A 26,790-nucleotide genomic window follows, 5' to 3' on the forward strand; every position below is an offset into this window, starting at 1 on the left:
CGCCGGCTTCAGCACCCCGACCAGGCGGACAGCTCCGGCCGGGGCCGGGGCCGGGGCCGGGCGCGGCTCAGGGGCCCCCCTTCCGGCGGTGGCGCGCAGCGGCGGCCCCGCCGCAGCCGGTGCTGTGGTTTTAAATGGGTGGAGCGGTAGCGAACGGCGGGGCGGACGGTGGGCGGCCCGCGCCGGCCCGCGGCGCCCATATAACCCCACCTCCCGGGCCTGGAGTGCCGCGGTAATTGGCTGGATGTGGTACTTGGAGATGTTGAGCTGGCTCCTTCCCCCCATGTCCCTGCACACACACAGGGGCGGGTGGTGCGGGCGGGAGCGGGAGGCAGGGCTCAGCCCCGGCGGCGGTGGGGCTCCCCCCACTCCCTGTTTGCCCGCCGCCGTGCCCGAGCCGTTCCTGCTGCTGGGCTGCTGCCTGCGGCCGCAGGACCCGGCCGAGCCGGGCCGAGGGGAGCGCGGGCGGCTGCTGGCAGCGGCCGAGATGATGGCGGAGGGCGGCGGGCCGGCGCGGAGGAAGGCGCTGTCGCTGCTGGAGGCGGCCCGCTCCCGCTACGAGAGCCTGCAGATCTCCGACGACGTCTTCGGGGAGTCGGGCCAGGATAGCAGCGGGAACCCCTTCTACAGCACCTCGGCCGACTCCCGCTCCGCCGCCTCCTCCCAGGACGAGGAGGACGACGAAGAGGACGAGGGGCGCCCGGAGGGGCCGGGCCTGCGGGGCAGAGTGGCCCGGCGCCGCGGCCCCAGGGCGGCGGCCACCCCGGCGGAGCGGCGGCGGCAGCGGCAGGTCGGCGGCGGCAGCAGCTGCGCCGTCCCGGGCGGCCCCGGCCCTATGGAGGAGGAGGAGGAGGAGGAAGCGGAGACGGGGGGCTGGACACGGTCGCTGCGAGACGTCCCACCCCCTCACTTCAAGGATGGCAGCGGTACGGCGGAGAGCGGGCGGCCGGGGCAGGGGGCGGTGGGGCCGGGCGGCTCCGGGCGGCCCTTGGGAGCGGGAGTGCCCGGAGCGCGGCGCCGAGGCCTGGGTCGCAGCGCAGCCGTGCCCGGCAGTGCCGGGGAGGGAAGCCCCTGCGGGCCCGGCTGTCGGCCTGGGCCGGTGCTCCGCCCGTGGCTTCGGGGGAGACGGCAGGTGCCTCCTGCGCGGTGCCCTCCCGGGAACAGCCCTGCTGTCAGGCCGCTGCTGCCCAGGGCCGGCCGCGCTGGTGTGGGGAGAGCCTGGCCCAGGCGGTGAGCGGGCGGCCGAGGGGAGGCCGCGTCTGCTTAGTCACAGGCGTGCCCTCCCCAGCGCTGTAGCGGTGCCCCGAGCGCCAGCAGCTCCGGGGATCCCGGCGGGGAGCGGGCGGGCTCTCCTCGGAGCAGGGTGTGCTGCGCAGCCCCCGTGTTTGGCGGTGCTCTGGTGTGGGAGGTGGCTCCTCGTCCCTGCTTACAGGTGGAGAAAGTCCGGATCTGGGCGATGCAGGTGGCCTGCTGTGCAGAAGGGCTCTGGAAATGGGACTGGGATTCCCTCTGGCTGCAAGGCTTTCTGTGCAGCCGTCCCTAACCTTAACCCTTCTTGCATGGCTTTTGGCCAGAGTGAAGTTGAAGAGAGTAATGAACTGACATGACATGACATGACATACAGCAGCAGTGCACAGCATCGAGATCTTCATGGACTGGCTTGTGTAGCAAGTTGCACCACTGATTTTCCAGCAGAACTGTTATATCTGCCCACAAACATCAACACCCAAGTTAACTGTGTAGCAGCGAGGCTTTGCTAAAAAAGACTAATGGTTATGAAGAGCTGGGATGTGAAATAAAACATTTCCATCTCAGAACAGGATGTGGTGTTTGCTGTCATCTTCAACTGAGCTTATGGCTTGCCTGTCTTAAGGTTGCTTGTCTTCACCGTTTGTGTGTGGTTTGGTTTTGGTTTAGGTTGGTTTGGGGTTGTTTGGTTTTTTGTGTGTGTGTGTATAGTGTTTAATTCCTTCATTTTGCTATGAAAAGTTAAATACAGAAGACTGCTGCTAGACTTAGTGTAGTGTGCAGAATTTTGTCCAGTGGGACAGGTAGAAACCAATTTGAGGAAGGAGCTTGCAGGGGAGTAAGGTGGAGCTAGCACCGGAACCCAGAAAAAGTTCTGTCTTGCTTCTGACAGTTGTGCAAATAGAAGTTGCATTTACCTCTAGAAATAGCTAGACACTGTAAAATATTTAAATATCATGCTGATGTGACTCTTTAAAGAACTCTGCAAGTTTTGTTGATGATTCTTATTCATAAGCATATCAAAGATCAGGTTCTGGACTATAGGCTTCATGCTATTTCAGCATTAATTATCACTTAATTTCTCTGCCTTTGCTGGCTTATGCCTTTATATATTTTTCTTTATACCTTAACACCCATTTTAATGTAGACAGAACTGGGATTAGCGTTTTAATGCTGGTTTGGAAAAGAATTAAGTCGATGACCTATTAATTCAGGAGTTCATACTTCCTTTGAAATAAAGGAGTCTGGTTTATGGCTGTCAGAAATAGATGCAGATGTCTCTTGAGGAAGGTGTACAGGTATTGCTGTGAATATTTCCTCTAGTAATAGCTGGAGAAGAGGTTGCTGCTGCCCTTTAATTCTGTTGATGATGACAGATGCTACATGCTGTTCATAGCATGGTGATTTGGTTTGGCTGAAGTTCATTTAGTGTTATGCTTTGATATGTGTGAAACATGTACCCTCTGTCATGTTTTTTTTTAACTACTTGAATTCTAAGCACTGTGTCATATATAACTAAGCTCCTCTAATTCTAGTTTGCAGATCATCTGGTTTTAGGCCACACATATATCATAATTGGAGTCGCACAAAGCATACTCGTACTGGCACCATTGTCACTTCATTGGATGCTGTTCTGACCAAAGAGTTCAGATCCATACACACTGAGGAAGAGGTCTCCACTGAGGTGCAGGCAGCTGTCCTTTGCCGTGACAGCACATCTTGCAGTCACTAATGGAATACAAGGGTTGATCAGACACAGAGCACTAACAAAACTGTATTCTCAGTTCAGATGTGTTGGATGTAAGAATGCCTTCTTGCAAAGCTCTGAGCTTAAAAGGAAGAGGCCTTCATGAGACTGAGGTAAAACTTACACTAGGGTAGCATGAAAACTTCCAAGTGCAGCCTTTTGGTCAAAATCTTAAGAGTCCTAGTGGCAATACTTGACATCATCTGATGCCAGAAGACAAATGTCCTTGTGGACTGAAGTCTCAAGAGACTTCAGCTACATCAATGCTGGAAAGAAATTATTGAGTCAGACTAGGATCAAACCTAGTATCACGCTGTTTGACTTCGTGAAAGGGACGGTGCGGAGGAGAAAAAGATTTAAGTTAGTTAATAAGAATGACTTAAAGCTCCTCAGAAAAAAACTGAAAAGCCACTTAAAAAACTCTCATGGTCCTTTTTAATTAGAAGTAGGAAATATTGTCATTTCCTTTTTTTTTTTTTTAAAGTAAATGACTGAATACTGCCTTTTCCTTGCCACCTTCAATATTAAACTGATGTCTTAAAAAGTATTGTATCCATCCCTAGAATTAGTCCTGATCACAGATAGGCTAGCTGATACTTCATCTCTAAAATATCCTAGAGGCCCGGGTGTGCTGGGGGGTGCTGGCAGTGTTAGATGGTTCAGTATGGCCTCAATCTGCAGTCAGTTACTGCCTGTGTTCATGGTGATGCCTGCCTCACCCGTGTGGCAGGTTCTGACAAAATGGGAAAGGTCTGGATTGACTTGTGTGTCGGAAGAGAAATGACTGGATGGCATCACTACACAACATTGTGCTGCTTGTGTCTCTGACTTTTGTTTTCTACCCTTTTTTAAGGCATCTCCAGTTACTGTTGTTTCTGTTGCATTTAATAAAAATAGTGAGTGTTTAGACTGCCCAAAGGGAAGGGGGGACCAAACATTAATAGCTTTAGCAGACTTCCTTTGTGGAAATCCAAAATAGCTGTTAACTTTTTAACACAGAGGTTAGAACAGATGGCTTGCTGGCACTTCATGTTATTTCCAGTTAAGCTACTCTGAGAAATCATTCTCTTTAGTTGCTGAGAAAAATCCCGACCATATTGCGATGCCCTGATTTTTAAACTGATAACTAGTGGCGCTGTGTAGTTCTGATTAAAATAGGTTGAGGAAACGGGAGCTCAAGTGCCTGTCACAAATAGCAAAGCAGTAACATGAGTTCTGAGGTACTGGGATGTGATCAGTGGGTAGGAAGTCTTGGAGGCAGTTGCTGAAATACCTTTCCTTCACAGAGATTACCTGGCCAGGTCCGTGGGTAGGTCAACGTGTGTGACGATTGTATTCATGATCGAATATTGGATCCGAGCATATTTTTGGCATCTCCCTTCTCTCCAAAACTTCACTGTGAGGGGGAAGCAGAATTGATTTGTTGGGAAGTGAACCTACAAATAGACTTCTAGGAAAGGAGGTCTGAACTCTGCCCAAACAGTACTTTGATTCTGGAATGAGGGGTAGGTGGGGCTGCTCTGGCTTCCCTTCCTCTGAGGCCAGGACAGAGGCAGTTGTGGCAGTGCAGAAAGAATAAGAGAACAAATTGCTGCTGGGATAGGGAAAGCATAATGGAAATGAAGAGAGCGAGTGAGCAACTGTTATTACTTTAGTGACAAGCTAGCGAGTGCCAGTATCTCAGTGCAAACCCTTGATTTCTGGTTGCTTCTGCCTCAGACTTAATTGATGTGCTCTTCTTTCCTTCAAGAGTGGGGTTGGCTCTGGGTGGTGCTTTACCTTGTTAGCTCAGTGATCTGGCCAGGAAATGTTCTGTAACACACAGGGCTGCTATTGGTTCTGGTCGGTCTTTGTGGAGAGTCTTAGAAGGTGCAAATATCCTTGTATTGCTGCAGCTTGATGTTCCTGAATTGAGGTAGCTGGCATTCTCTTCCTAGGGTCCAATGCTTCCTATATCCATATAGTTCAATGACCAGAAAATTTGACCTCAGATGTAAGAGCACTTCCGATTGTTAGGGATAATGTTTTACTGTGGCAGCAATAGCAGAGGAGTCTGAGCAAAAGTTACAGCCAATCAGCGATTCTATTTTCTTAATTTTCTATGCCCTCCAAACCCTGTCCTTAAGCCTAGAACTGAGGACAAAATGTTAAGAATGTTCCTTGCTAAAAGAGCATAGCAGCTCCTCTTCAAGCTGGATTTTTGGAGTGTAACTAGCTTTTTGTGGATTTCCAGACTATTTATTTGAAACACTAAATGTACTGTAAGTTACCATCTTTGAAGAACATGCTCCAGTAGAACAGCATGCTCTCAGGGAGAAGCTGCATAGACCGTGTCATCTTGGAGAGGTTTAAATGAATATTTGAAGCCTCTTTTTTTTTTTCCAAATGAGAATGTTCTTTTCAAGAAAGACCAGGTTATGTGAAACAGTCATTTATTCTGTCATGGCTGCCATATGAGAGATGATCTTCTGCACAAGGAAGGGCATGTTATGAGAGATGAAATGAGGCTGCATGTTCCAGCTAAAGTCCAGGAAGCAAGGCACAGCTTTGAATTTCAGGTTGTGACTACCCTCACGGTAAAAAAAAGGTTTTTCTTATGTTTAATCACAAGTGTCTGTTTGCATGTCAGCTGATAAGACTTCACTCTTGCTTGGATTTTTTTCAGTAGTGTTATTTTATGAGTGTTAAATAAGGAAAATGAATTTAGTTTCTTCAAGTCAGTCTCCAGTGAATCATACAATACAATATATATTGATAAAGCATGGAATTTTCATTTGGCTTGTGTTCTAACTATTTTTAGCAGAGCTAAACAATTCAGTTAAAGTTAAATAATCAAAAGAGAGGAAAGTGATACAGGTAAGGGGAGAAAGGCTGTTAGCTGTGATTAGAATGGCTATAATCGTAACTGGGCAGAGAGTGTAGGGGGAGATCCAGTGCACATGGCTCTTCACAAGAGTGTGGAAAGGTAGATGGGAAGGCAGCATTCCAGCAGCAGGGAGCCTGGAGCAAGAGCTCTTGGGTCAGGTTCGGTCACCATCTCACAGTGGTGGTGATCTTGATTCAAGTCCTGAATCAAATCTGAAGGCTTTAGTCTTGTTAGATTGAGGTCAGTACTTAAAGACTCCAGAGGTGGAGGAAAAGCTATGAAAGCTATTTAGTCGCTTATGACAGATTCTGCTTCAGAAATATCTGGGCCAAATTCTCTGACTGTAAGTGGATAAAGTGCTGCTGATGTGACTTGTTCTTGCCTACTTACATCATCAGAGAAATTAGCTGCTTTTGACTTGCACAACCATGGAAAATACTGGAAAAAATTTGCCTGTCTATAGAATGTTCTTGCATTCTAAGTAGAAATTACCTATCTTCCTAGAAGTGTTGTGATGCTGTCATGATGCATCACAAAGATGTACACTACTACTTTTCAGATCCTTTATAGGATGACTTAAATGTTTGATGTTTTGTTAAATAAGTGAATTATGCAAAGGTTTAATATCTGAATACATGTTAAGAAATCTAAGTGTGCTCTTCAGGTGGTTTTACTGGATTTAGAGCACATTTTCCTGCTTCCATCATCACTGAAGTGTTGCAAGTGACATGGCAGCCTTATTGATTCTAAAATTTAGTGCAACTTAGCTGTGTTCCTTTCCTCCTTTTGCCTATACCTCTGCAATTGAACATGCATTTGGGGAATAACCCAGTGTTGAACTTCATGGAGAAAGCTGTTCTTCTCTACTTTTATATGGAGAACCAGTTTTGGTCAGTATTAAACATTAAAGCCTATAAGCATTGCAGATCAAGGTCTTTCCCACAGACACCATCTAGCCTTTTACAGAGAAAAAGCATATTTACTCCTAGATCTGTCACTGCATCAAATGAGTCTTTTCCCCTTGCAGCTATTGATGGGGTCATTTAAAAGAAGTAGATTAGTTCCTACAGATACTATCGTCCTTTTGTCAACATCATAGAAACAGTACAGCAAATAATTTCATTGTCTGCATACCTCCAAGTCAACCTGGAGAGGAAATTAACTTCTTTGCTGAGTCTAACGAGGATGTTAATAGTGGAGTTGACTTGCTAATACTGTACAGACTGCTAGGTCATAGGAAGCTGTCCAGGATGCCACAGACTTAAATGAAGCTGGAAATTTCTTTTAGGTGTGCTTGTTCATGTAAGTGTTTTGTTTCCCTCCCATGCTCAAACCTCCAAAATTTTGAAGCAGTTGGATTTAGCAGTTTGGAAATACAAGGCCTTTCCCAAAGGGAAGGTAATAATGGATACGATGACGCATCTTGTCTAGAGGTCGGTGTAATAAGACCCCTAAAACACCCCATCCTTCTGAATACTGCCAAAAATTGGGCATTTTATTAGGAAGCAAAACAGATGGACTCAAAAGGAGTGCATGGCTAAGACAAACACATGAGAATACTAGCATTTGATGTCTTGTTTCCTTGTGGCAAGGCATCCTTTCTAGGAGCTTATCCAAGTTCCCACTTCATATTCCTTAAAGAACAGGATGTTAATCAGTCACTGGCTCTATCTGAAAATGAACAGACACATAACTGAGTGAGTCTTTCAAAAACAAAGCCAGAGCTCCTTAATTGAGAGACTGCAGGGAAATAGGCTTGGAAGGCTCCTTAGCTTATTTCGATTCTGTATAAATTACTCCTGGATTATCTCCTGAATTTCTGTGAAGACAACTGATATTAATGGTGCATGATATTATAGAAAACATGCTTTCAATTCTGCTTTCTTGGACAGCATGAGGGACTCACATGACCTGTACTGACAAACTATATTTGCCATTAAAAGGGACAAAGAACAAAACCAAGCAACTTGTATTCAGCAAGCAGTACAAAGCTGTAGCTGTGCAGTTGAAAACTGGGCAGACTGAAGTGTGGTCAATGATGCACACTGTAAGGATGCAAAAATCGTATCGGAGAGGGATACACAGGAGATACTGAAGCAAAGAATATCATGTACGTCTGTATGGATTGAGGAAATTAGCTGTGCATTGGACAGGAAGATTACTGGACTGAGATAAAACATACAGTGAGCCCATCGGTGGTCACAAATTGAAGTGTTATTTCTGGTGAAGAAAAAGCAGAAAAAAAAGACTTAAAGCAGCTCCTGTTAAAAGTGTGATTCATTTCTGATTACATATGGGAGAGAAGTGGGTGTATATGAAAGATTAAATTGGAGGGAAAAATGAGAATATCTTTCTTTCTGTAAGTTATTTACGAAATTCACTGTTGTGGAAAGTCTGACTATCTAGTATGTGTAGTCATCTCTGCTTTTTTTGGAAGGTAGATGCTGCCTAACTTCCCAGTGGGTAGCACTTGTAGGTGTACGGTCTGGGGTCAGCCTTCCCATTGATGTCACTGTGCTGTCTGCTGCTGGATGCACCCTACTGATACAGACATTGAGCAACGGTAATCTTGTCAGTTCATGCCCTGAAAAACTACTTGGAAAAGGTTATATGTATTGAAACTCATGCATGTATGCACTTGTGCATATGGCTTGTGGCATTTGTGATGGGGATCTAGGATTACTTACTCTGCCCCAGTACTGGGAAAACAGTTCAGCTGGACTGAAAGGCAAGAGGCAGTCAGTCTTCCCCAGAGGGCAGGGTGCTGGCTCACTTGCTGCAGCAGCCTGGCAAAAATGAACTACCTTTGGTTTGGGGCAAGAAATTCCTGAGATGATCTTGAAAAATGTAAGATGCTCTTACATCTGTCATGCTGGATATGGTGCATTATGAACATAAATACATAGATGGATAAAAATTCTTATTTCGTATTTCAAAGGGCTTCTAGTTTGCTGGACTGTGTTCTTGAATGGGTTTACTAAATGAGAAGATCTCCTAAAACTGGAGACTTTCCCCCATTTCTTGGGCTTTGTAATTATTCCTTGCTTATTAGCTTGTCCTATTATGCAGTAAAATACAATGTCTGAAGGTTTATACTTGTGAGGTCTGCATTAATTCCCTCTCATCATGGTCTTTGAGGTTAAAAGAAATTAAGCACTAAGACTTCGTGTGTCTTTGAGTGATCTGTAGCTATTTTCATGGTGCTAACATTGCTGCAAATAGTTGCAGCCCTTTCTTTCAATGGTACGGAAAGGAGGTGGCTTTAAGCACATCACAGATCTCCCCCATTGTGAAAAGAATGATGAGTCGTGGAGTAAATGACATCCTGCTTTTTCCACTTGATGGGGTTGTACTTGATAAATAGCGAATGACCCTCTCAAAAAAAGGCCTTTCTTCATCTGCTTCTGTGCTTCTGGGTAATGACTCACACTTAAACTGACATCAGTGATGGTCTAAAACAGCTTATCAAACTTCTACAGCAGCCCCGTGTCACTGTGCCCCGTGGAGTCGGAGGGCTCTTCATGGGGGACTGTCAGAGCTGGGCTTGGTGGAGAGGGCCTGTCCTACCAGCCCAGCCAGGACAATTGCAGCCGAGGGCACTGAGGCAGCTCTGGGCACCAGGCATCTCCCTGGGAACAGGCTGAGGCCGGGTCAGGATTTGAGCCTGGCTCAGCCGTGGCCATGGCTGGGCAGGGCTGTGGGGAGCTGGAGCCTGGCCCTGCTGGGGCTGACCTGAGGCCCTGGGCCGCGGGGCCGGGCAGGGACAATCAGGCATGGTGGTGCCCCTGGGGCACTGGCAGCAGCTCCTTGAAACAAACAAGAACATTGGCAAAAAGCCATGACTTTCTGTAATGCCTTTTCCACAAAAAAGGTGTTGAGAAGGAATGTGGCAGTGCTCATTTGGGCCGCTCTTCTAGCCTACTTCCCAAGGGCTCTGGGCTCTCCGTACCCTGTCCCTACAGCTCTGGCTGTTGGTGGCCAGCCCTCCCCTCAGCCATGGAGACCCTGGCTGATATCACAAAGCGATGGGGAGATAGCACTGTCTTCTCATTACCTTTCTATTTCATAGGTGCCCTGCAAGTTCCTTCTGGTTCAAATTACTTTTAGTGTTCATTTCTTGTGTGTAAAACAAGGTACCAGCTGGTGGTGGTTTTAGCACCTGGAGTGGCTGTGCATAGTTAGGAGCTATCAGAGCCTTGGGTGGCCCACCATGGCCACTGCGTTCCTCATCAGGCTTAACTCCTTATTTACTATACTGAATCAGAGGCAAATTCTTGAGGCAGGAGCCATCTCTGCATTACTAGCTCCAAGTTTCACATTGTGCTTTGTTATGCATTGTTCCAACAAACCTTGAAGAGATTAAGATATACAGGGGGGACAAGCAGGCAGATGCAGAAATGCCTGACTGAATAAATACCATCTAGTCCCCGCCAGGTATTCTCAGTAAAATCGTCATAACTGCAAATGTCTGTTTCCGTCTCCAGCTGAATTCGATAAGGTCTGGCCCAGTATCTCCAAAAATGTGTTGCATAAAGATCTGGCAAAAGCTTAAATGTTCTGATGGAAGTGGGTTTTTTTGTTTTGTGGTGTGTGGTGGTTTTTTTTTTTTAATTTAATGGGAATTTGAAACTGCCTTCCTTGAAAGGAGGTGGACTTACTGAATTTGTTTATTAAACTTTTTGATAACATGAAGTTGGGAGTGACTCCATGTACACTGAAGGACAGGCTGAGAATTTGCAAGGTTCTTGACAGCCTGAAATAGCCCAGGGGGAAAGAAAAGGGCATGGGGCAAGGGAGAAATGCTTAGTGTGAAGACAGCAGTGACTAACAGCAGAAGTGGAAAATGGAGGGGAAGGGGAAGAACTTGTTTAGATGGAAAAGGAACTGGAGGCTGAAGCTGAACGCCAGAATAATATGACTCAAGTGTCATGTTGTTGTGAAAATGCAAACATCCTCCCCGGATATTTAAACAGAGAGTACAAGACTTGTGATGAGACTGGCTTGCCATTTATAAGAGATAGTCTGGGTCACCAACTGAGGTGAGAAGCAAATAGTCAAATGTGAAGAGAAAGGACTGAGAAGCAGAAAATCTGCTAACTGGACCACCATTCAGTATTCTGGTTTTTTAAGCTAAGTAGCCATATGGATAAGGGCTATCATAGGAAAGGGAATTATCTGCCTTATCTGCTGTGAAAACTGAATCTAAAGAATAACACGTATAAATTGAATTGGTAGATAATTAAATCAGATGTGATCGAAACTCTCAAGCAGGCAGTGCAGTGCTGCAGAAGACATGAGGTGTGTCACTGGAAACCTGAGAACAAGTGGCACTAAGCCTGCTGTACTAGGCTGACACCCAGGGGTGTAAACCTCATTAGTTGCCTTGAAAATGAAGGCAAAATCCTTGCCCTGACAGCTGAAGCATACCTGGGTTATCGTGAATCTCTGTATCCTGAAAATTGCAGTGGTCTCACTTCCTCCTTCTTCCTCATTCTCATTTTATTTGGTTAAAGAGCATTTTGGATCTCTGTACAAGGCACAGGTGTTCCTGCTTAAGAGGAGTGGGAGTATAGCCAGAAGTACCTAATCCTACAATCCTACTAGACTGGTGTAAATATGTTGAGCTCTGTTAAGTGCAGATCATAGTGTGTGAACACCTACTTGCTTTCTGGGACAGATGGTGGGTGTCAAATATTCAGCTATGTATATTTTTTGAATTGGTACTGTCAGAGTGGGTACTGAATATGAAATTGTTCTAGGAATGTGAAATGGACTTAACACTGTTAAGCCTGTTGTTGAGATTGTACAAGTTTTTAACTCTTTTCTTTTGGCTGTGGGCTATCACTCCCTGAATCAATGAAAACAAACTAAGTAAGCATTAGTTTCTTTCTAAAAGCAGCCCTTTGTATTGTACGCTGAAGCATTTTATGGGCAGATATTGCAGTTGAGTGAGTGAAATGTTAAAATACAAACTGTGCCTTTTCTTCAGGTCTTTTGGTGAAAGGTTGACTCAAAAGGGGTCTGAGTAGTGACCTGAAGCAGCTTGACATCGAGCAATGTGCTACCAATTCTTCTAATGTCAGCCTTCTTCCTAAGATAAAAGGAAGATGGGATTCTTTCTTTTAAAGCTGAAATGGGCAGCTAAAGGGAGCATGCTTCAGCACAATACTTTAATCAGAAAAGGAGCAAGAAACAAGTATAACAAAAGCTGTTCAAAACTTTACTTTGAAGCTTTCCATTTCTACTGAATCCTTTTAATCTGTTCTATAACCTTTTCCTAACCTGCTCTTCTCTGCTACAGCATTTGGTTTCCCTAATTGTATTTTGCTTCCTAGAATCCTTTGCTGTCATAAAAATGAATGTTTCTCTTATGTCTTAATATAGATCCTACTGATACTTCACATTTTAACAACATGTTCTTAGTCATTATGAAACTGCTTTTTTTTATTCTTCTGGGCTCTGCTGGACACCATGTCTCCACTGTTCCTGTTAAAATTGCAGGTAGTCTGGGGCAGAGGTTCATTGTTCAAATTTTGGTGGTTAGTAAGCCAGGCTTTTTGCAATTTTGCTCTGCCCCATGCGCCCAGGTCCATTCCTGTGGGAGGAGAAGGTAAAGGTCTTCCAGGTATTGAGTTCTCATCTACCTTATGCAAAAATAGCTGATGAGAGTGACAGCCTTTTGAACTGTCCTTGCTGAAGGATGGCTTGCTTGAGTTCAGTCCTTATTAGACAGCACATTTGTAGTGAGAAGAGCCTGTAGGCTCTAACAACATCTCCTGTGATGAAAAAGCTAGTTAATGTCAAAAGACAAGGCTGTGTGAAACCAAAGTCTGCCTGATCTTGTGTTCATAGTGTCACACAAAAATGACAGCTGGTACTTCTAACATAGCAAAGTGATGGCCAGATGCTCCTGACCATGCTGCTCACCCACACCCGCTACAGCTGATGTTCCAGATCTGAGTGTGTAGGAGATGCGATATGTGAACAACTGTCACACCCACCACGACATCAAACTTGGCACTAAAAAGCTGTAAGGAATGCAGTGTGCAGCTCAACAAAATTTGCGTTACGGATCTAATAGGAGTGGTGCTATCTATGGGTCTGGTTATCTCATGATTAATCAAGCTTCTGTTTGGATGAAAGTTGCACTTTGAAGGTGTCAGCTGCTCCTGCATAGAGTTTTGAGTGAGCATTTTGTTGGGACTGGGGTGTGAATGCATCTGTGCTCGTGCTGCCTAGTAGAAGAGACTAGTGGAAGTTTAGAGAATAATGCACTGAGTAATGGGCCCAGTTCTTTGCGGCAAGCATTTAAGGAATATTCTCCCTTCTCCTTCACATCTATTGGTTTGGGTGGGGATTGGGTCTCCTATGTCTGGTTCTTCCCTTGCTTGCAGAGTATACCCTGGAGCCTATTTTTCCCCAGACATTGGTTCTAGAGGCAGAAGGATGTGGCCAAAACCAAGTGATAATTTCTATAAAGAAAACAAAATGTTATGTTTGTTTAAGCCGTTTTGGTGTAGCTATTGCTTTTCTTTTCCCCTTTGAGACCAGCTGAACTCACTGATCTACATACTGGTGGAGCCTGAATGCTTCCTAAGGAAAGGAGACACACAGATACATTTTAAGTTTTGCTTTCTGTGACCACTGGTGTAGACAGCCATTCTAAGTTGCCTTGTCTGTAATTTAGAATGGGGAGGAGAAAGTAAGCAAGCTTTTAAGCTCAAGTAAAAAAGTTAGGTCTTCTAAGCAGCATTTTTAAGTACTTTTTTTGGTTGTGTCTTTAAGGACTCTGTATTGTACTTCTCACTACTCATTCTTTTATAGTTATTCCTGGTTTTGTACAGACTGCATCACTTGATATTATAGTACCTCTACTGCTAACTTGCTTGGAACAACCCTGGGTGTAAGAAACATGTGTAATCTCGCTTCAAAAACAGGCACTTCAGTGTAGTATTGTACTTGTGCCAAAGAATAATTTGGTCACTGTAGCTTGAGTATGTGCCTCAAGTGTTCTCTGCTGGACTGGAGCCTAGGAGACCCTAAAAGAAATTAGTGTTGTCATTTAACTCCCAACCTGTAGTTTCAAAATTTTAAGAAATCAGTTTTGATGTTTGTTGAAAAGCACAACCAATTTGCTTTGACTATACAAGGAGCTTAAGTGCCTGATGTTACATGCCTAAAACTCAATGTCAAGTTGTCTGACTGGATTGCTCTCTGAACATAGCATTTAATTAGCTTTTAATAAACACTTTATGTAATTACAAAAGTAATAAGTTTAGTACCAGATTTGAGTATGTGGTAGAAACTAACATTAAGATCCATGATCAAAAGCAAAATCCCATGTTCCTTGAAGAACACATGGGTTGCAAAACGTTGACAAGGTTTGAGAAGAATGACCAGCATCTATTGAGTGTGAGAATTGTAAGGCCCTGAAGGGAGGACAGCAGGGCTGGAGGAGAGACTACAGAGGATTTTTATGATAAGAAGACATTTCCCTTCTTTCCTACCACTATGCATATTACTGCCTCCATCTTGCTTATAGGATTAATAATTTTCATGGCTGACTGCACAATGAGTATGTGCTCTGGAAACTTATTTCCACTAGAGAAAAACACAAGACTATGAAACATCCTTTTGATTTGTGAGTGACACAAATTAAAAAACTCAAGATGAGTGTTGAGGCATATTAATATAGTACATTATCCTTTGAATCCAGAGAAGCATATAGGCACGTACTTAAATAAGGGCATATGTGGTACTACTTTAATGATATAGTCTAGTAACATGCTAATAGCAGAGCAACATGAAACACCAATGCAAAAGTGCCCGTGGCTGGTACTGCCACTCCCCGTCCATTCAAGAACAGTTTTTCATGTAGAGCAGTGGAAAATTACTCCTTTTCAAAGCAAACTGGTTGTACTGGTATAAAACCTACAGGTAGATCAGCTGAAGCTTATAGGATTCAAGTGAATGCCGAGCTCTCTGCTAAGCTGAGCAGGAGCTGTTTCTGCTAGGCTGCTTTAGTCCTGAGTGTTATTACTGAAGAACGCTAAGGCAGTGTTCTCCAAACATTTTTGATCTTGTACCCCTATCACTACAAGTTTTTTGAGCAGGTACCCCCATTGTATGTATGTTTATTTATAAATTATGTACATGTACTAATACACTACATACATTTTAAAACATACACAAAAAATAAAAATTTTAATAGAATGAGATAAAGATTGAATAAACACTATGTAAATAGTATTTTCTTGTAGTGTTAATAAATAAAACATTCTTCTAGCACCCAAACAGATTGTCTTGTGCACTCCCTGGGGTGGGTGCACGCCACGTTGGACACCACTGCACTAGGTGCTATGAAAGGATCTTGATACGAAGTTCATATGTGGGCAAGCAGACTGTGCCTGGCAAACAGGACTGTGCTCATTTGTGTCCAGCTCTGCCAGACTGCTTTAGGCCAGGCCTAGAGAGAGGCTTGCTGCAGAGTGGCTTGTCTCTCTCTGCCAGGTGTACCACCAGTCCCAGATCTAGTATTTAGCTGTTATGAAAAGCAGTATATTCACCTGTTTCCTCTGTCTTCTCTCTCCCTTCTCCCTCTTCCCCAAATAAATAAAATTCTAGCTTGCCTAGAAAGCTTGAGGGTTTGTTGACATTAGTTGCAAAAACTCCAGGCCCAGCCTTGCTAATAATCTCAAGGCTTTTTTTTTTTTCCCTTTTTTTTTTTTTTTCTCCCCACTGACACGTAGATGGGGGAGTTATAGCACTTAGGATGTAGTTGAATCTGGCCCTAAGGGCAGAATGTAATCAATTCTTGATGTGGAAGGGAAAATGCTACCTATTCAGGGCTGTTCACAGTTAGTGAGGAGGAAAGGAGCTGCATCAGAGATGATGGAAGAAGCTGATGGGATTGAATGAGACACAGCAGGTCTCTTCTTAATTTTATTTTATGAGGTGGCCAACATAAATAAAGAATGAACAGAGAGTAATGTTGCTTAAATGAGAGACCTTTGTGAACGTAGCTACAAGCAGCTAAGGAAGTGGAAGGGCAATACAAAAGAGCAAATCTGTCTATAATATAAAACCACCTTTAGCAGTTAAGTCTGGAAGGCTTAGAAAGCAGGAGGCTCCCCAGGGAGATAAATATTCTTCTTATGTATTTGCCTTGCTATTCCTGCACACAGAGCCAAGAGAGCAGGGAGCACTTAGCAATCAAAACTTAAGGTTCTTGGATACTCCTTTTCCTGGGGGATTCCACATTCAAAGAGCACTTAAAACCAAATCAGAACATGAAAGAAGGTTTGGAAACAGATGAGCATTCTTGACACCAGAGCTGCAGTGCTGTTATCCTGGCTGGAGCAGCAGCACAGGCTGACACTGGGGTTTCTGATAAATGAACACTGATTGGGGCAGCATCTCAGTGAGGGCATGAAGGGAAGTCTCAGCTTTGTAGAAAAATACAGTGGTAAAGAGACAGAGATGGTTGGATGTCAGTAGCAATAAAAGAAAGGAAAGTTTTGCCAAGCAGTGACTTCCCTAAATAACCCTCTATTGTTTGTTATTTAAGTGGAGGCTGTGAGGCACCTAGAGAATTGATTTTTTTTTTTTTTTTTTTTTTTTTTTCCCCTTGTAGAAAATGTGGTGGTGCTAGATAAATGCCGATGTGCTCCACGCAGATGTTTGGCACTTCCTTGCCAGTAGGGACCAGCCGAGGCAAGAAAGAGACTTGCAACAGCAGCTCTATGTGAGTTGTTCTACATCTGCTGTGAAATTAACTTGATTTTGCTGGGCTGGCTGGGCTATAGAGAAGAGTACATTTCTGCCTTTGCTCACAGAAATATATACATCACCTTTTGGGTTTTCTTGAAGCCCACAGAATTTGAATTCACACTTTAAGATTTTGAATGCTTCTTCTGTTATATTGAGAAGTATTGAAGAGGGTGTAGGTGCAGCGTTCTCATACCTGTAGATTGTAGGAAAAGAGTCAGGGAATACAACTTTCAACACTTTTCATGTAACGTTACACTGTCTTCAAAATGAAAAAGTCCCCAGCAGCAGACCTCCTTCACCAGTAGTTATGGCATTTCATCTGTGCTTACCTGCTAATTAGGTATTCCTTGCCAGAAAGGGTTTAATGGAAAAATGATGTATGAAAGTATGACTGTAGATGTCAGTACTATGTTAATTCACATGGGCTGGTGTTTGGGAGCAAGGAAGAAAAGTGGAACAGGAACAAGAGGGGGCTGGAACATCTAATTTTTCATTTTGAACAGCCATAGGCTGGCCAGGCACAGGTGCAGACCTTTATTCTGTGACTTACAACTGAATAATGTGAGTGGGACACACTCCTACCCAAAGCTGACCCAGCTGACCACCTGTTGTATCTGACAGCTAATCACAGAATCACAGAACGTTAGGGATTGGAAGGGACCTCGAAAGATCGTCTAGTCCACCTTGTCTCAGAACATGTATCCTTAGGAAGAGCAGTTGTAGACTTGAATAATTTGTACTAACAGAAGTCTCATCTCATCACTTAAGTTAGATGCCAAGAGAATGGGAAATCTTGAGGTATGGCAGTGTCTTAAATGCGAGGCAGGGGAAGAGGGGAGCAGCAGAGAAGAGTAGCCTGGGGAAGGTCAGGGTCAGCTAACAGCGAGCAGCTGGGGAAAGCTGGGAATGTACAGAATGGAGCCAAGGAAAAGAGAGTATAGATCCAGGGTCAGCCTGAGAGATGGATAAGCCAGAAGCACAGACGATTTGGTGAGCCTAAGACAGCAGAGCGCATCAGTCACAGGGTAAAGCGTTCAGGGAGGCTGACTCCCAGTTCCTGAGCTCAGGAAATAGTTGCTCTGGTGTGATGGGCAGGCAGTTTAGGAGGGAAGCACCGCTTTTGCCTTTGAGCAGCAGTCAACATTCACAGCCCTTGTTTTAATGGGAACTTTTCCAGTTACTTGTCACTGAGTAAATACACTCCATTATATCATGAAATCATAAGCCAGCTTGATAGGAAAACAGCAGCTTAGAGCTTTTCCCTTTAAGAAAACTGATCTTTAAGTAGGTAACAGCATGCAGGATAGGACTTTGGGCCAGAGTTTACAGAGCAAAAAACATACACTTGGAAACTTCCTTATTATTATATTAGTAAAACATTACCTTAAGCATGCCGCTGATGCTGGCTATGGCCACTAATCAGTCACAGGCTTTTGTTGCAGACTGAGATTTTTTCCAAATTGTGGAGGATTTATCTCTGGTGTAGCAATCCAAAGATCTGTTCTGAACCCTAGTGTGAAGACTGTATGCTTCTTCTGTAAGAGAAAGTATACAGCTAGTAAATGTGAAGGTCCAGTCACTGAGTTCTTGAGCTATAAATGTCTTAATCTGTAGTTACAGAATGGCAAGCTATTATTTCTCTTGTGATAATGCCCATAAGCATCTGTACGAGTCCTTAATGTGAAGTGCTTGGCACTCTGCAAACAGAAGGACATGCTTTGCAGTCGTTGTTCCCAGGTTACTAATTTAAATTTACCTTGCAGGTGCATCCTGTATAATAATAACTGCAGATTCAAGAAACTGAACTTTGGGCCTGGTTTTTATGCAGCAGAAAGATTTATTGGCTTTGCGTTCCATGCCACTACTTAATATGACCCCATATTAAGTCATCACTGATGACTTTTTTTTGGTGAGCACATAAGGAATTTCTTTGAAAATATCTGCTGTCCAAAATGAGACATCTAAGCTACTTCCTCCTCTTATAACCCAAGGCATATTGTCACAGAAGTTAAATCCTACGGGTCTTTCAGCTTTTATTGGTTCCGATGTTGGCAGCCCTCAAGAAGCATGGAGAATCTAGATGACCTCCAAGAGTGTCTGTGACCCGGTCTGATAGATGTCTACCAGCAAGCAGTGCCCATCTGGTCACCGCAAATCTTTTCCCTGCCTGATCTCAGAGTGCAGCACGCTGTGTTTGAGACAGACAGACAGACTTTGGCTTCAAAGTAAAAAGCATCTCTCCCGAAAGGCTATGGGGGAAGACTCACGATGGTCTTCTTTGCAAACCTACTTCCATGGCCTTGTTCGTGGCGGCCTGTGCCCTGGCGGCGGTGCAGCGCGGTGTGGGCCCAGGGGGGAGCTGAGCAGTGATACTGGCTGCAAGCAGGGGCTGGGCAGAGGTTGCAGGAGCGGTGCTGTGTTGCTGAGGGACTGCTATTTCTAGATCCTGCTCTGACTTCACTGCACTGTTTAGCTCTGTGTTGTGCTTCTGGCTCGCTCTCTGCAACTCCCTGAAAGCCTTCCCTGGGGTACAGCCGTTTGTAAACACGTCTGTGCCATCCTGGACTTAACACAGGCAGTACAAGCAGTATATCTACCTTTTTTTACAGATGATTGCTGTTGTGTTTTTTTTTTTTTTTTTTCTTCCAGTGTGTAGTTGAAGAAATGCTCTGGTTTCTTAAAACTGAGAAGTTGTGGTTTTTAGAGTTTTTAGAAAGCCTAAGCAGTTGGAGTGGAGTCTGTCATGTATCCTGCAACAGAGAAACTGTCTTATTACTGGGCAGTTGCATGTGAATGCTTTCCTACAGCGGTAAAATCCAGGGGAGGCTCGTATAGCCCAAAAGAAGCAGGTTTGGCAAAACAGCCTGAATATCAGTCCCATAGAGCTCCTGGCACCAACGTCCTTGGGCAGATTCTGGCTTTTGAGATTGTCTAGCTGGGCTGCCTCAAGAGCACCCTGCTCGTCGCCCTCTCCCAAATGGGTGCAGCGTTAGGTGCTTAGTTCTGTGTATGGGAAGTAGCACTGAACGCTTTGGGGACTATGTGCTTGCCCAAACAACTATTTTCTGTCTTTCCCAGGAAGGGGCTGTATCTGCCAGGAAGCAATTGCAGAGACCAGTACTGTAGCTACTTTAGCTTGTGTGGGATGGAGATGAATCATTAGGAGGCTCTGTACTGAAAGGAATGTTCTTGCTTAGCAAAACTTTACTGAACTGTCTGGATTTCCAGTTGATATATCCTTGCTTCTTTTTTTTTTCTTTTTTTTTTCTTCCCTAAATATCCTAAATAATCAATTTTTGAACAAAGCAGAAAACCATTTCCTCATGAGATTTGCTCAAGAAAAAGAGGTTCATTTTTCAGTGGCATGTGTGTGCTGCTTTCAGCATCTCATTATATGGGTCACTTGCTTATTGATTTTTATTTACATGACATGATTTGCTTAGAAAACATACTAGGGTATTTTTTCTTCTTGAGACACAAAATCCCTTACTTTGGAGGCAGAGTCCTGACATCAAATGTTGCTAATGCTTATACAGGTGGATTTTTATATTACATTGCTGGAAAGGAGTAAGTTGCATATGGGTAATGGTATCTGTGAACAGTGCACACTAGAACAGACCAGGAGCCCAGGAGAGGAAGGTGTGAAGGTGGATTGCACCTGCAAGAGTTGCCAGTGCAGGGTGGGTACACCCATGGGTCCATCTCAAAACAGCCTTCTGGGATTTAGTCATGAGGGTCACCCTGCTGGCAATTGATGTTGTGCTGACATAAAACTATCCATGTTGCTTTGTGGAGTTATTTCATAAATGTGCACAGCTGTGCCTACAGCCAGATGTGTAACTGCTCTGTGATCTACTAAAAGCGGTATTACAGGTGATGTATGAAGTCAGCTTGGTGATGGTTGTCTCTAACCTGCTAGATATGCTCAGTGTCAGCTGGAATGCCGGGGACAGCCAGTCTGCTCTGATGGTTGAGTGCAGCAAAACGTTAATAGAAATCTGCAGTGGCAAAAGCAAGTGCAATGGACTATTGCCATGGAAGCTGCTGCAACAGGAATTCCCCTGATAAGGGACAAGCGTGTTCAGTCCCACAGCCAGATGAATAATGTGCAAAGGATTATGTAAACTGTGACATAAGACAGTATTGCTTCAGCAATGACCCTGCTGTTTTGAGGTGTTTGGCTTTTTAAAAATTATTTTAACCACAAAACCTTGTACCAGTGTTTGGGAGGTTCTGTTGGATGTTGATAATGCTGATTACTGGGTTGTAAGAAAGATCTCACCACAGAAATTAACGAAGTATATAATTAAAGGTGTCAACATTACCTGCAGTGGGCTGTTTATTCTTTTGCCTTCACTCGTTGTAGCTTGAAAGCTTTGTAGCCTTAAAACATTACGGTAAACACAAAGAAATACTCAATTAAATGTTTTTTGACGTTGCCTAGAACAAGCCACACTTCCATGGAAGACTGCCACAACACCTCTCAATGTTCTCATTCTCAGACCAGTGCTGTTGGTGACACAGCATACATGCGGTCAATGGGAAAGGTGTAAGACCTGCCTGCTTGGTCCCCTGAAAATGCTCAGAAATGTACCTATTTTCATACAGTGTCTCATTACACATGGTAACCTGCTGAGTGACAGCCAAAATTCTTTACCCTTGGCACCCCAGTCTTGTTCTTGGTGCCCCACTGAAGTTCTCCACCTTTCCTGGGCTGAAGTAGCAGGTTGTGCGCAGCAGCTCGGGCTGGGGGAACGGGCAGAGCACTGAGGAGAGGGAGATGAGAATCTGGGTCCGTACATAGCAGAGAAACAAGCTGAGCTGCAGGAAGTTCCTTAGTTTACTAAATACTTTGCTAAATTATACCATTTAGTTTGAATTTTAGTGTTTGGTTTACTAAATGAGTTCTTTATTCGACTTGTCATAACTCAGCACTGCCTGGTCTGGAGGCCAGGGACTCTTTTGACCAGAGTCAGCTTGGAGCAGCTGTGCGCTGGTTTTTAGTCCTTTTTCATTTGCCCTTGGATCACTTCTAGACATGCTCTTAATTCTCTCTATGGATAGACGTCAGAGTGCAATGTGTGAATCATGTTATTGCTGATGCTGTGAGGAAAACAATCTTTTGTAGTGCTGGGAGGCAAGAGAAAAGCACCCTTTTGCGGAATTTGTTTGGAACATTTTCTGTGATTAGGTTATTACGTGCAGATGTGGAGGCATTGTCAAAGGCTTCCTTATAGAGGTTGGAAAAGTGCAGTCAAATCACTTTTTTACTAAATAGCTTGGAATAAACTTAACTGAAACCAAATGTAGAGCATAACCGTGTGCTACTGGCTGCTTAGGCAAGGGTGCAAAGTAAGTTTCTGAAGGTGACCTAGTAAAAACTTACCCAGAAGCACGGGCTGCCAAGAGGGACCCTAATGTTTAAGAGGAGAACCATCTTTGGAAGGACTATGTCCAGTTTCATCTTCCTTGTGTCAGAAAGCCAATCTAGTGCCTGTTCAGGAGGCTGGGGTTTTTTTGTTCATTTCTTATTTAAATTGCTTCTTCATAGGTTAGCTCTGAGCTCCAAGCAACTCCTGAGTATGGATCATTCTTTGATCATTTATATAGAATTCTTGTGCTAAGCAGTCCTAAAGGAAAGTCAGATTCATCTACCAAAATAGAAAATGCAAACATCTACTTGCTCTGGAATATTGGTCAGAACCCTAGTTAGTATAAATTAGGATGACTCCTTTGACTTGACAAAGTAGACTTGTCACTGTAGCTTTGGCTGCTTTTTTTAAATGAAGAGGAATGAAATACATGCAGCAAAATGTCCTGCATTAAAGATCTGGATACTTGCTGCCCAGTTCCTGCAAGAGAGCAGTGTCTGAAATAAACTGGAATAAAATGCAGAAGAGAACTGTTACGTTCTCGTCAAGCTGTATTGACAGGCTTGTCATAAGGCCATCAAACTGGCTATGGTTTGAGAATGGTCTGGTGTACATTTTTTCCAGGCCATTAAGAATAGAGCTGATATGAAAACTGATTTTCTGGCAAGCTAGATAAGCTCCAGTGCTTCCAGAGCTTACATGACAGAACTTTGTGTGAAACCGAAATTCTGAAAAATCTCACTTGGGAAAATATTAAAACATTACTTTTTATTTTGTTGCTGGTTTTTTTCAGCTCTTTGTATTGGTCTCTACTTGTCGAGAAAGATGAAAAATTGTTTAAACTGTCATATTTCATCAACTGCCACTTTCCAAGAAAACATCATTTTTATGATGAATGTGTATTTTCTGACAGAAAACTTCTGTCAGCATTTTATAGTGTTTTCTAAATAAGACCCAAAAATCATTTTGTACACCTTCAGAAAGGTAACTTCTCAGGAATATAAAACAGTCTATAACTGCATGGACTTAGGAAGAAGGAATTAATTGGCTTTTCAAACCCTAGTCTTTGAAAGCTGTGCCGTATGTCAGAGGAGAAAATATTTCCCAGTTGTCAAAAAATAACAGGTTCTGGATAGATTTTTCTTAGGTATGTATCTGTATATAATACACTTAAATGTGCTCTCGTCACGTGACTGTAAGTTTTTAGCTTTTTGCTCAAAGAAGACAATAAAATTATTTTTAAATTCTTTAACTGATGTTTCTACCACTCCTGTGCCTGATTCAGGAGTATTGGGGTCTGCCCAGTTGCTAATGAAGTTAAATTAATTTGAAAATCAACCCTGGATTAGCTCTGTACAAGGTTTGTTTCCAGGCCATGCAGTTTGGATTGGCATACATATGGGTAATAGCTGGGCCTATCAAGGTAACAGGATATTTTATCATGAACCTCGGTTACACTTTGAATGTGAGCAGTAAGTCTTTTGTGCAGCAGAGCAAAACAAGAATTTTTTTCCATTGTGTTTGTTTCTGACACATCTGATTTATCCTGCCAAAAATGACAATGCTTTTGACCTCCTTAAGATTTGTGTGTTATTGTAAGTGCCAATAGACTACAGTAGGTTTTGAAACTTTCCATTTTTATTCTGAGCCTCTGAACTCTGAGCTACTAAATAACAGGTTGGTAATCACAACAGGAAAAATGCAAAAGGATAAATTAACCTATTAAAAATGTGTTCAAATTACTTAGTCCTGCAAAGCAGTTAAGTATAGAAAAAGCGGTTAATTCATTTGGAGTCCTTATTTTTTTCCTAACGTGCTGCTCAGTAAGGAAGACCAAAAACACTGGTGGGATTGGAGCAGGGGGAAGAATGTGACTGATGGGGACCCATCCAAAAGAGGACCGAACTGTAGGAGGATGTGTGGGGGCTACCTGAGGGTGTTTCATGTGAACATTTTCTTAAATATTTCTGGGTTTTTTTTTCTGCAATGTGTATGTTTGCTAAGGAGTTGAGCATGCAGCCCGCTCTCTCACCAGGCATCGGATCGGATGAGGCTGCTGCAGTTTGCCCTGAGCTGTGCTGAGCCAAAATGCGCCCTGCAATGCGCCCGCTCTGAGGGTGAGCTGCCAGCCTCCGCTCCGCAGCCCTCTTTCCAGCATGGAAACAGAAATGGCTTTCCCTGCTTAGCTTCTTCATTTATTTTCAGTCTATTCTTACAGTTCAATAGCTGTGGCTCTGGGAGATGCATTCCTTCTGAGTGCAAAACAGAAAATGCAATGAACCCGGTCAAAGTAGGTTCTGGTAGCAGTAGTGACTTGCATGATGATTGCTGCTGATTGCCCATACAAGTTTTTGCTGGTAGACAGCGTGAGAAGGAAGAAGGAGAGTTTCTGTGTGCATGCTGTATCATAACCATGGAAGTTTGTTACTTTCCATGTTCTGCAGAGTCCCTTAAGCAAGCCCAAAGTGCAAGAGCTGGCATATGCTGCCCAGCCAGGGGTTGCTTGGCGGAGTTCTGTCCCTGCCCTGGGTGTGCACAGACCACTGGCTCTGGCTGCATGTTTGGAAACTCCAAGAGTGCTTTTGTGCTCTGATTCTATAGCTTGAATTGGAAATCCTGATTGGTTTTTAGAGCAAAAAAGCCTACATAAATAGATGTATTCTCCACGCACACACTTCAGGGCAGAGGAGAGAGAAAAATCTGAATTTTACAGTCATAATTGTATATTCATTCTGAGAATGGAGGACTAGGCGAAGCCACTATTTAATTTGACTAAGTAAAGCTTTGAAAGGTAAATCGTGCATGTGTGGAACACTGAACCCTTTTCATTTCAGTATTGTTTCGGTAAATGCCATTTAAGTCAATGTAAAAACCCTTAAAAAGTGCAAATTCACTATTTAGGTTTCTTACACAGTTGCGTCTATGTTTGGGATATATTTGTGTACTTAGAAAATCATATTTAAATATTTTATACTAGTCATTAACTATGCAAAACCCTGTTCATGTTAAAAATTCAGTTCTCTTCCTACAGAAATTTAATGTCACTCTTGTTTTATTGCATATTAGTAAATTATGAAACAATTGTGCTCACTTTGCCAATAAAGGCTGTTTTTTAAGACAATGAGATTATACAGAGGCTTTCAGAATTATATTTAGTCAACAATTAGGTTGATGTTTGAGTCAGAAAGTGATTCAGCTGACTTTTTTAGAGCTGTGTGGGTTTTGCATAGGGAATGAGTTACAAATCTTGCACATTTATTTCAAGAAGGAGACCAGATAGGAGATTGTGTGGCCGAAGCAGGACTGCTGGGTAAGAAAGGATTGTCCTATCCAGTATACCTGGCAGCTTTCCATAATCACTTTTCAAGGTAAACTTGTGCAGCTACCAAAAACTTAATTATATACAAAAGTACCTTTTTGTGCACTTGACTGCTCTTGTCTTCCTGAAGGTGGAGTTCAGCCTATTGTCCATTTTCATGTGTCTCAAGATTGAGATATTTCACTTCGTAAGACTTAATACTTTATGGATGCATTTTGTTTGCTATAGGCTTCCGCTTCTAAAGGCAAGAATTTAAAAACTACCTCTGTGCTCTACCTGGAGTGTTGCCTGGGCTACTCAAGACTTCCTGTATTAGTAGGAATACACTCTGCAGTGTGGCATTATCAGAAAGCCATATCTACTGGGGAATGTCAAAACTTGATTAAGTTGCGGGGAAGGAGGAGGTGATGTACTGTAAGTCACTCATACAGAATCATTTGTAGGAGTGTTTTATGTCAGCTCTAACAGCCTAATGGGTGCTAGCAGAATATAAATCTCCTGATCAACAGAAGATAACTCTTTGTTAAGAGGCTTTATTATTGCAACAGCAGTTAAGGTTAAGTAAGTATATCTATTCTAGCACCATAGTTTTCACTTATAGTGAACACCTGTTATCTTTTAAGCTGAAATTTTCAGTTCTGTCCTTAGCAGAACGTGGTTTGTGTGGGGCTCTTAGTCTTGCTGTATAGAGGAATGTGCTTCCAACTGAACTGTTTCACTTCCAGGTTCTCAGTCTCACAAATTAAAATTGGAAAGTAATCTTTAAATACATGCTTCTTTCCCCACTGCACTCGGAGAGTGGGGGGAAAAAAAAAAAGACAACTGAGTTTGCTTCTTTGGCATTCTTTGCAGTCTGAAGGTTCACTGTTTCAATGTCTTGGTGCTATTTTTGCTGCCCTTCTATTAGCCTGAGTTCACCAGAGGGCACCGAAACATTAAGGCTAAAGAGCAAGTCCAACCACGGTATTTGTGTAGTTCCTCATAGTACTGTTTCATGCAAAATTTCTGCAAGCTGTTGTTGTTGCTGTAACTGAGGATGTGAGCTGAGACACAGGGGTAATGGAGAATGTGACCTGACCAATACCTTAGTGCAGGGACTGTATAAATGTACAGTTCTAAAATGACATTCGGCCCTTCGAAGGCAACCACGAGGCTAATGTGGCCCCCATTGAAAATGAGTTTGACATCCCTGCTGTAGTGGATCTTTGCAGAGCCAGGTTGCAGAATAGCAAATCTCGTGCTCTGTTTCAGCTGGGAGAGCTGATGCTGAGGTCCAGGCAGCCGCATAGGGCACAGAAGACTCACTCTCGTTAGGCAGAACTTCATATGAGGTGCTGTTTTGGATGAGGCACAGTGTTGTTCAGACAGTCCCAAGGCCGAAGGGAGGCTGTTAAACTAAGGTGGAGTATTTATTCAATCCAAGTCTTGGTTTGGGGCTACGATCATGACACTATCTTTTGCAGAAGGA

General features: G+C 43.6%; 1 protein-coding gene across 1 annotated transcript in view; it reads left to right on the forward strand.

Moving 5' to 3' along the window:
* Window positions 1-291: 291 nt before the first annotated feature.
* PGBD5 (piggyBac transposable element derived 5) overlaps window positions 292-26,790 on the forward strand; it is a 67,571-nt gene continuing 41,072 nt past the window's right edge. The window contains exon 1 of the mRNA XM_065632372.1: window positions 292-926. Coding sequence (XP_065488444.1) covers window positions 488-926 — 439 coding nt within the window. The 5' untranslated portion in view covers window positions 292-487. The remainder of the gene's footprint in view (window positions 927-26,790) is intronic.

The sequence above is a fragment of the Caloenas nicobarica genome, chromosome 3 (genome assembly GCF_036013445.1).
Source record: "Caloenas nicobarica isolate bCalNic1 chromosome 3, bCalNic1.hap1, whole genome shotgun sequence".
Lineage (NCBI taxonomy): Eukaryota > Metazoa > Chordata > Aves > Columbiformes > Columbidae > Caloenas > Caloenas nicobarica.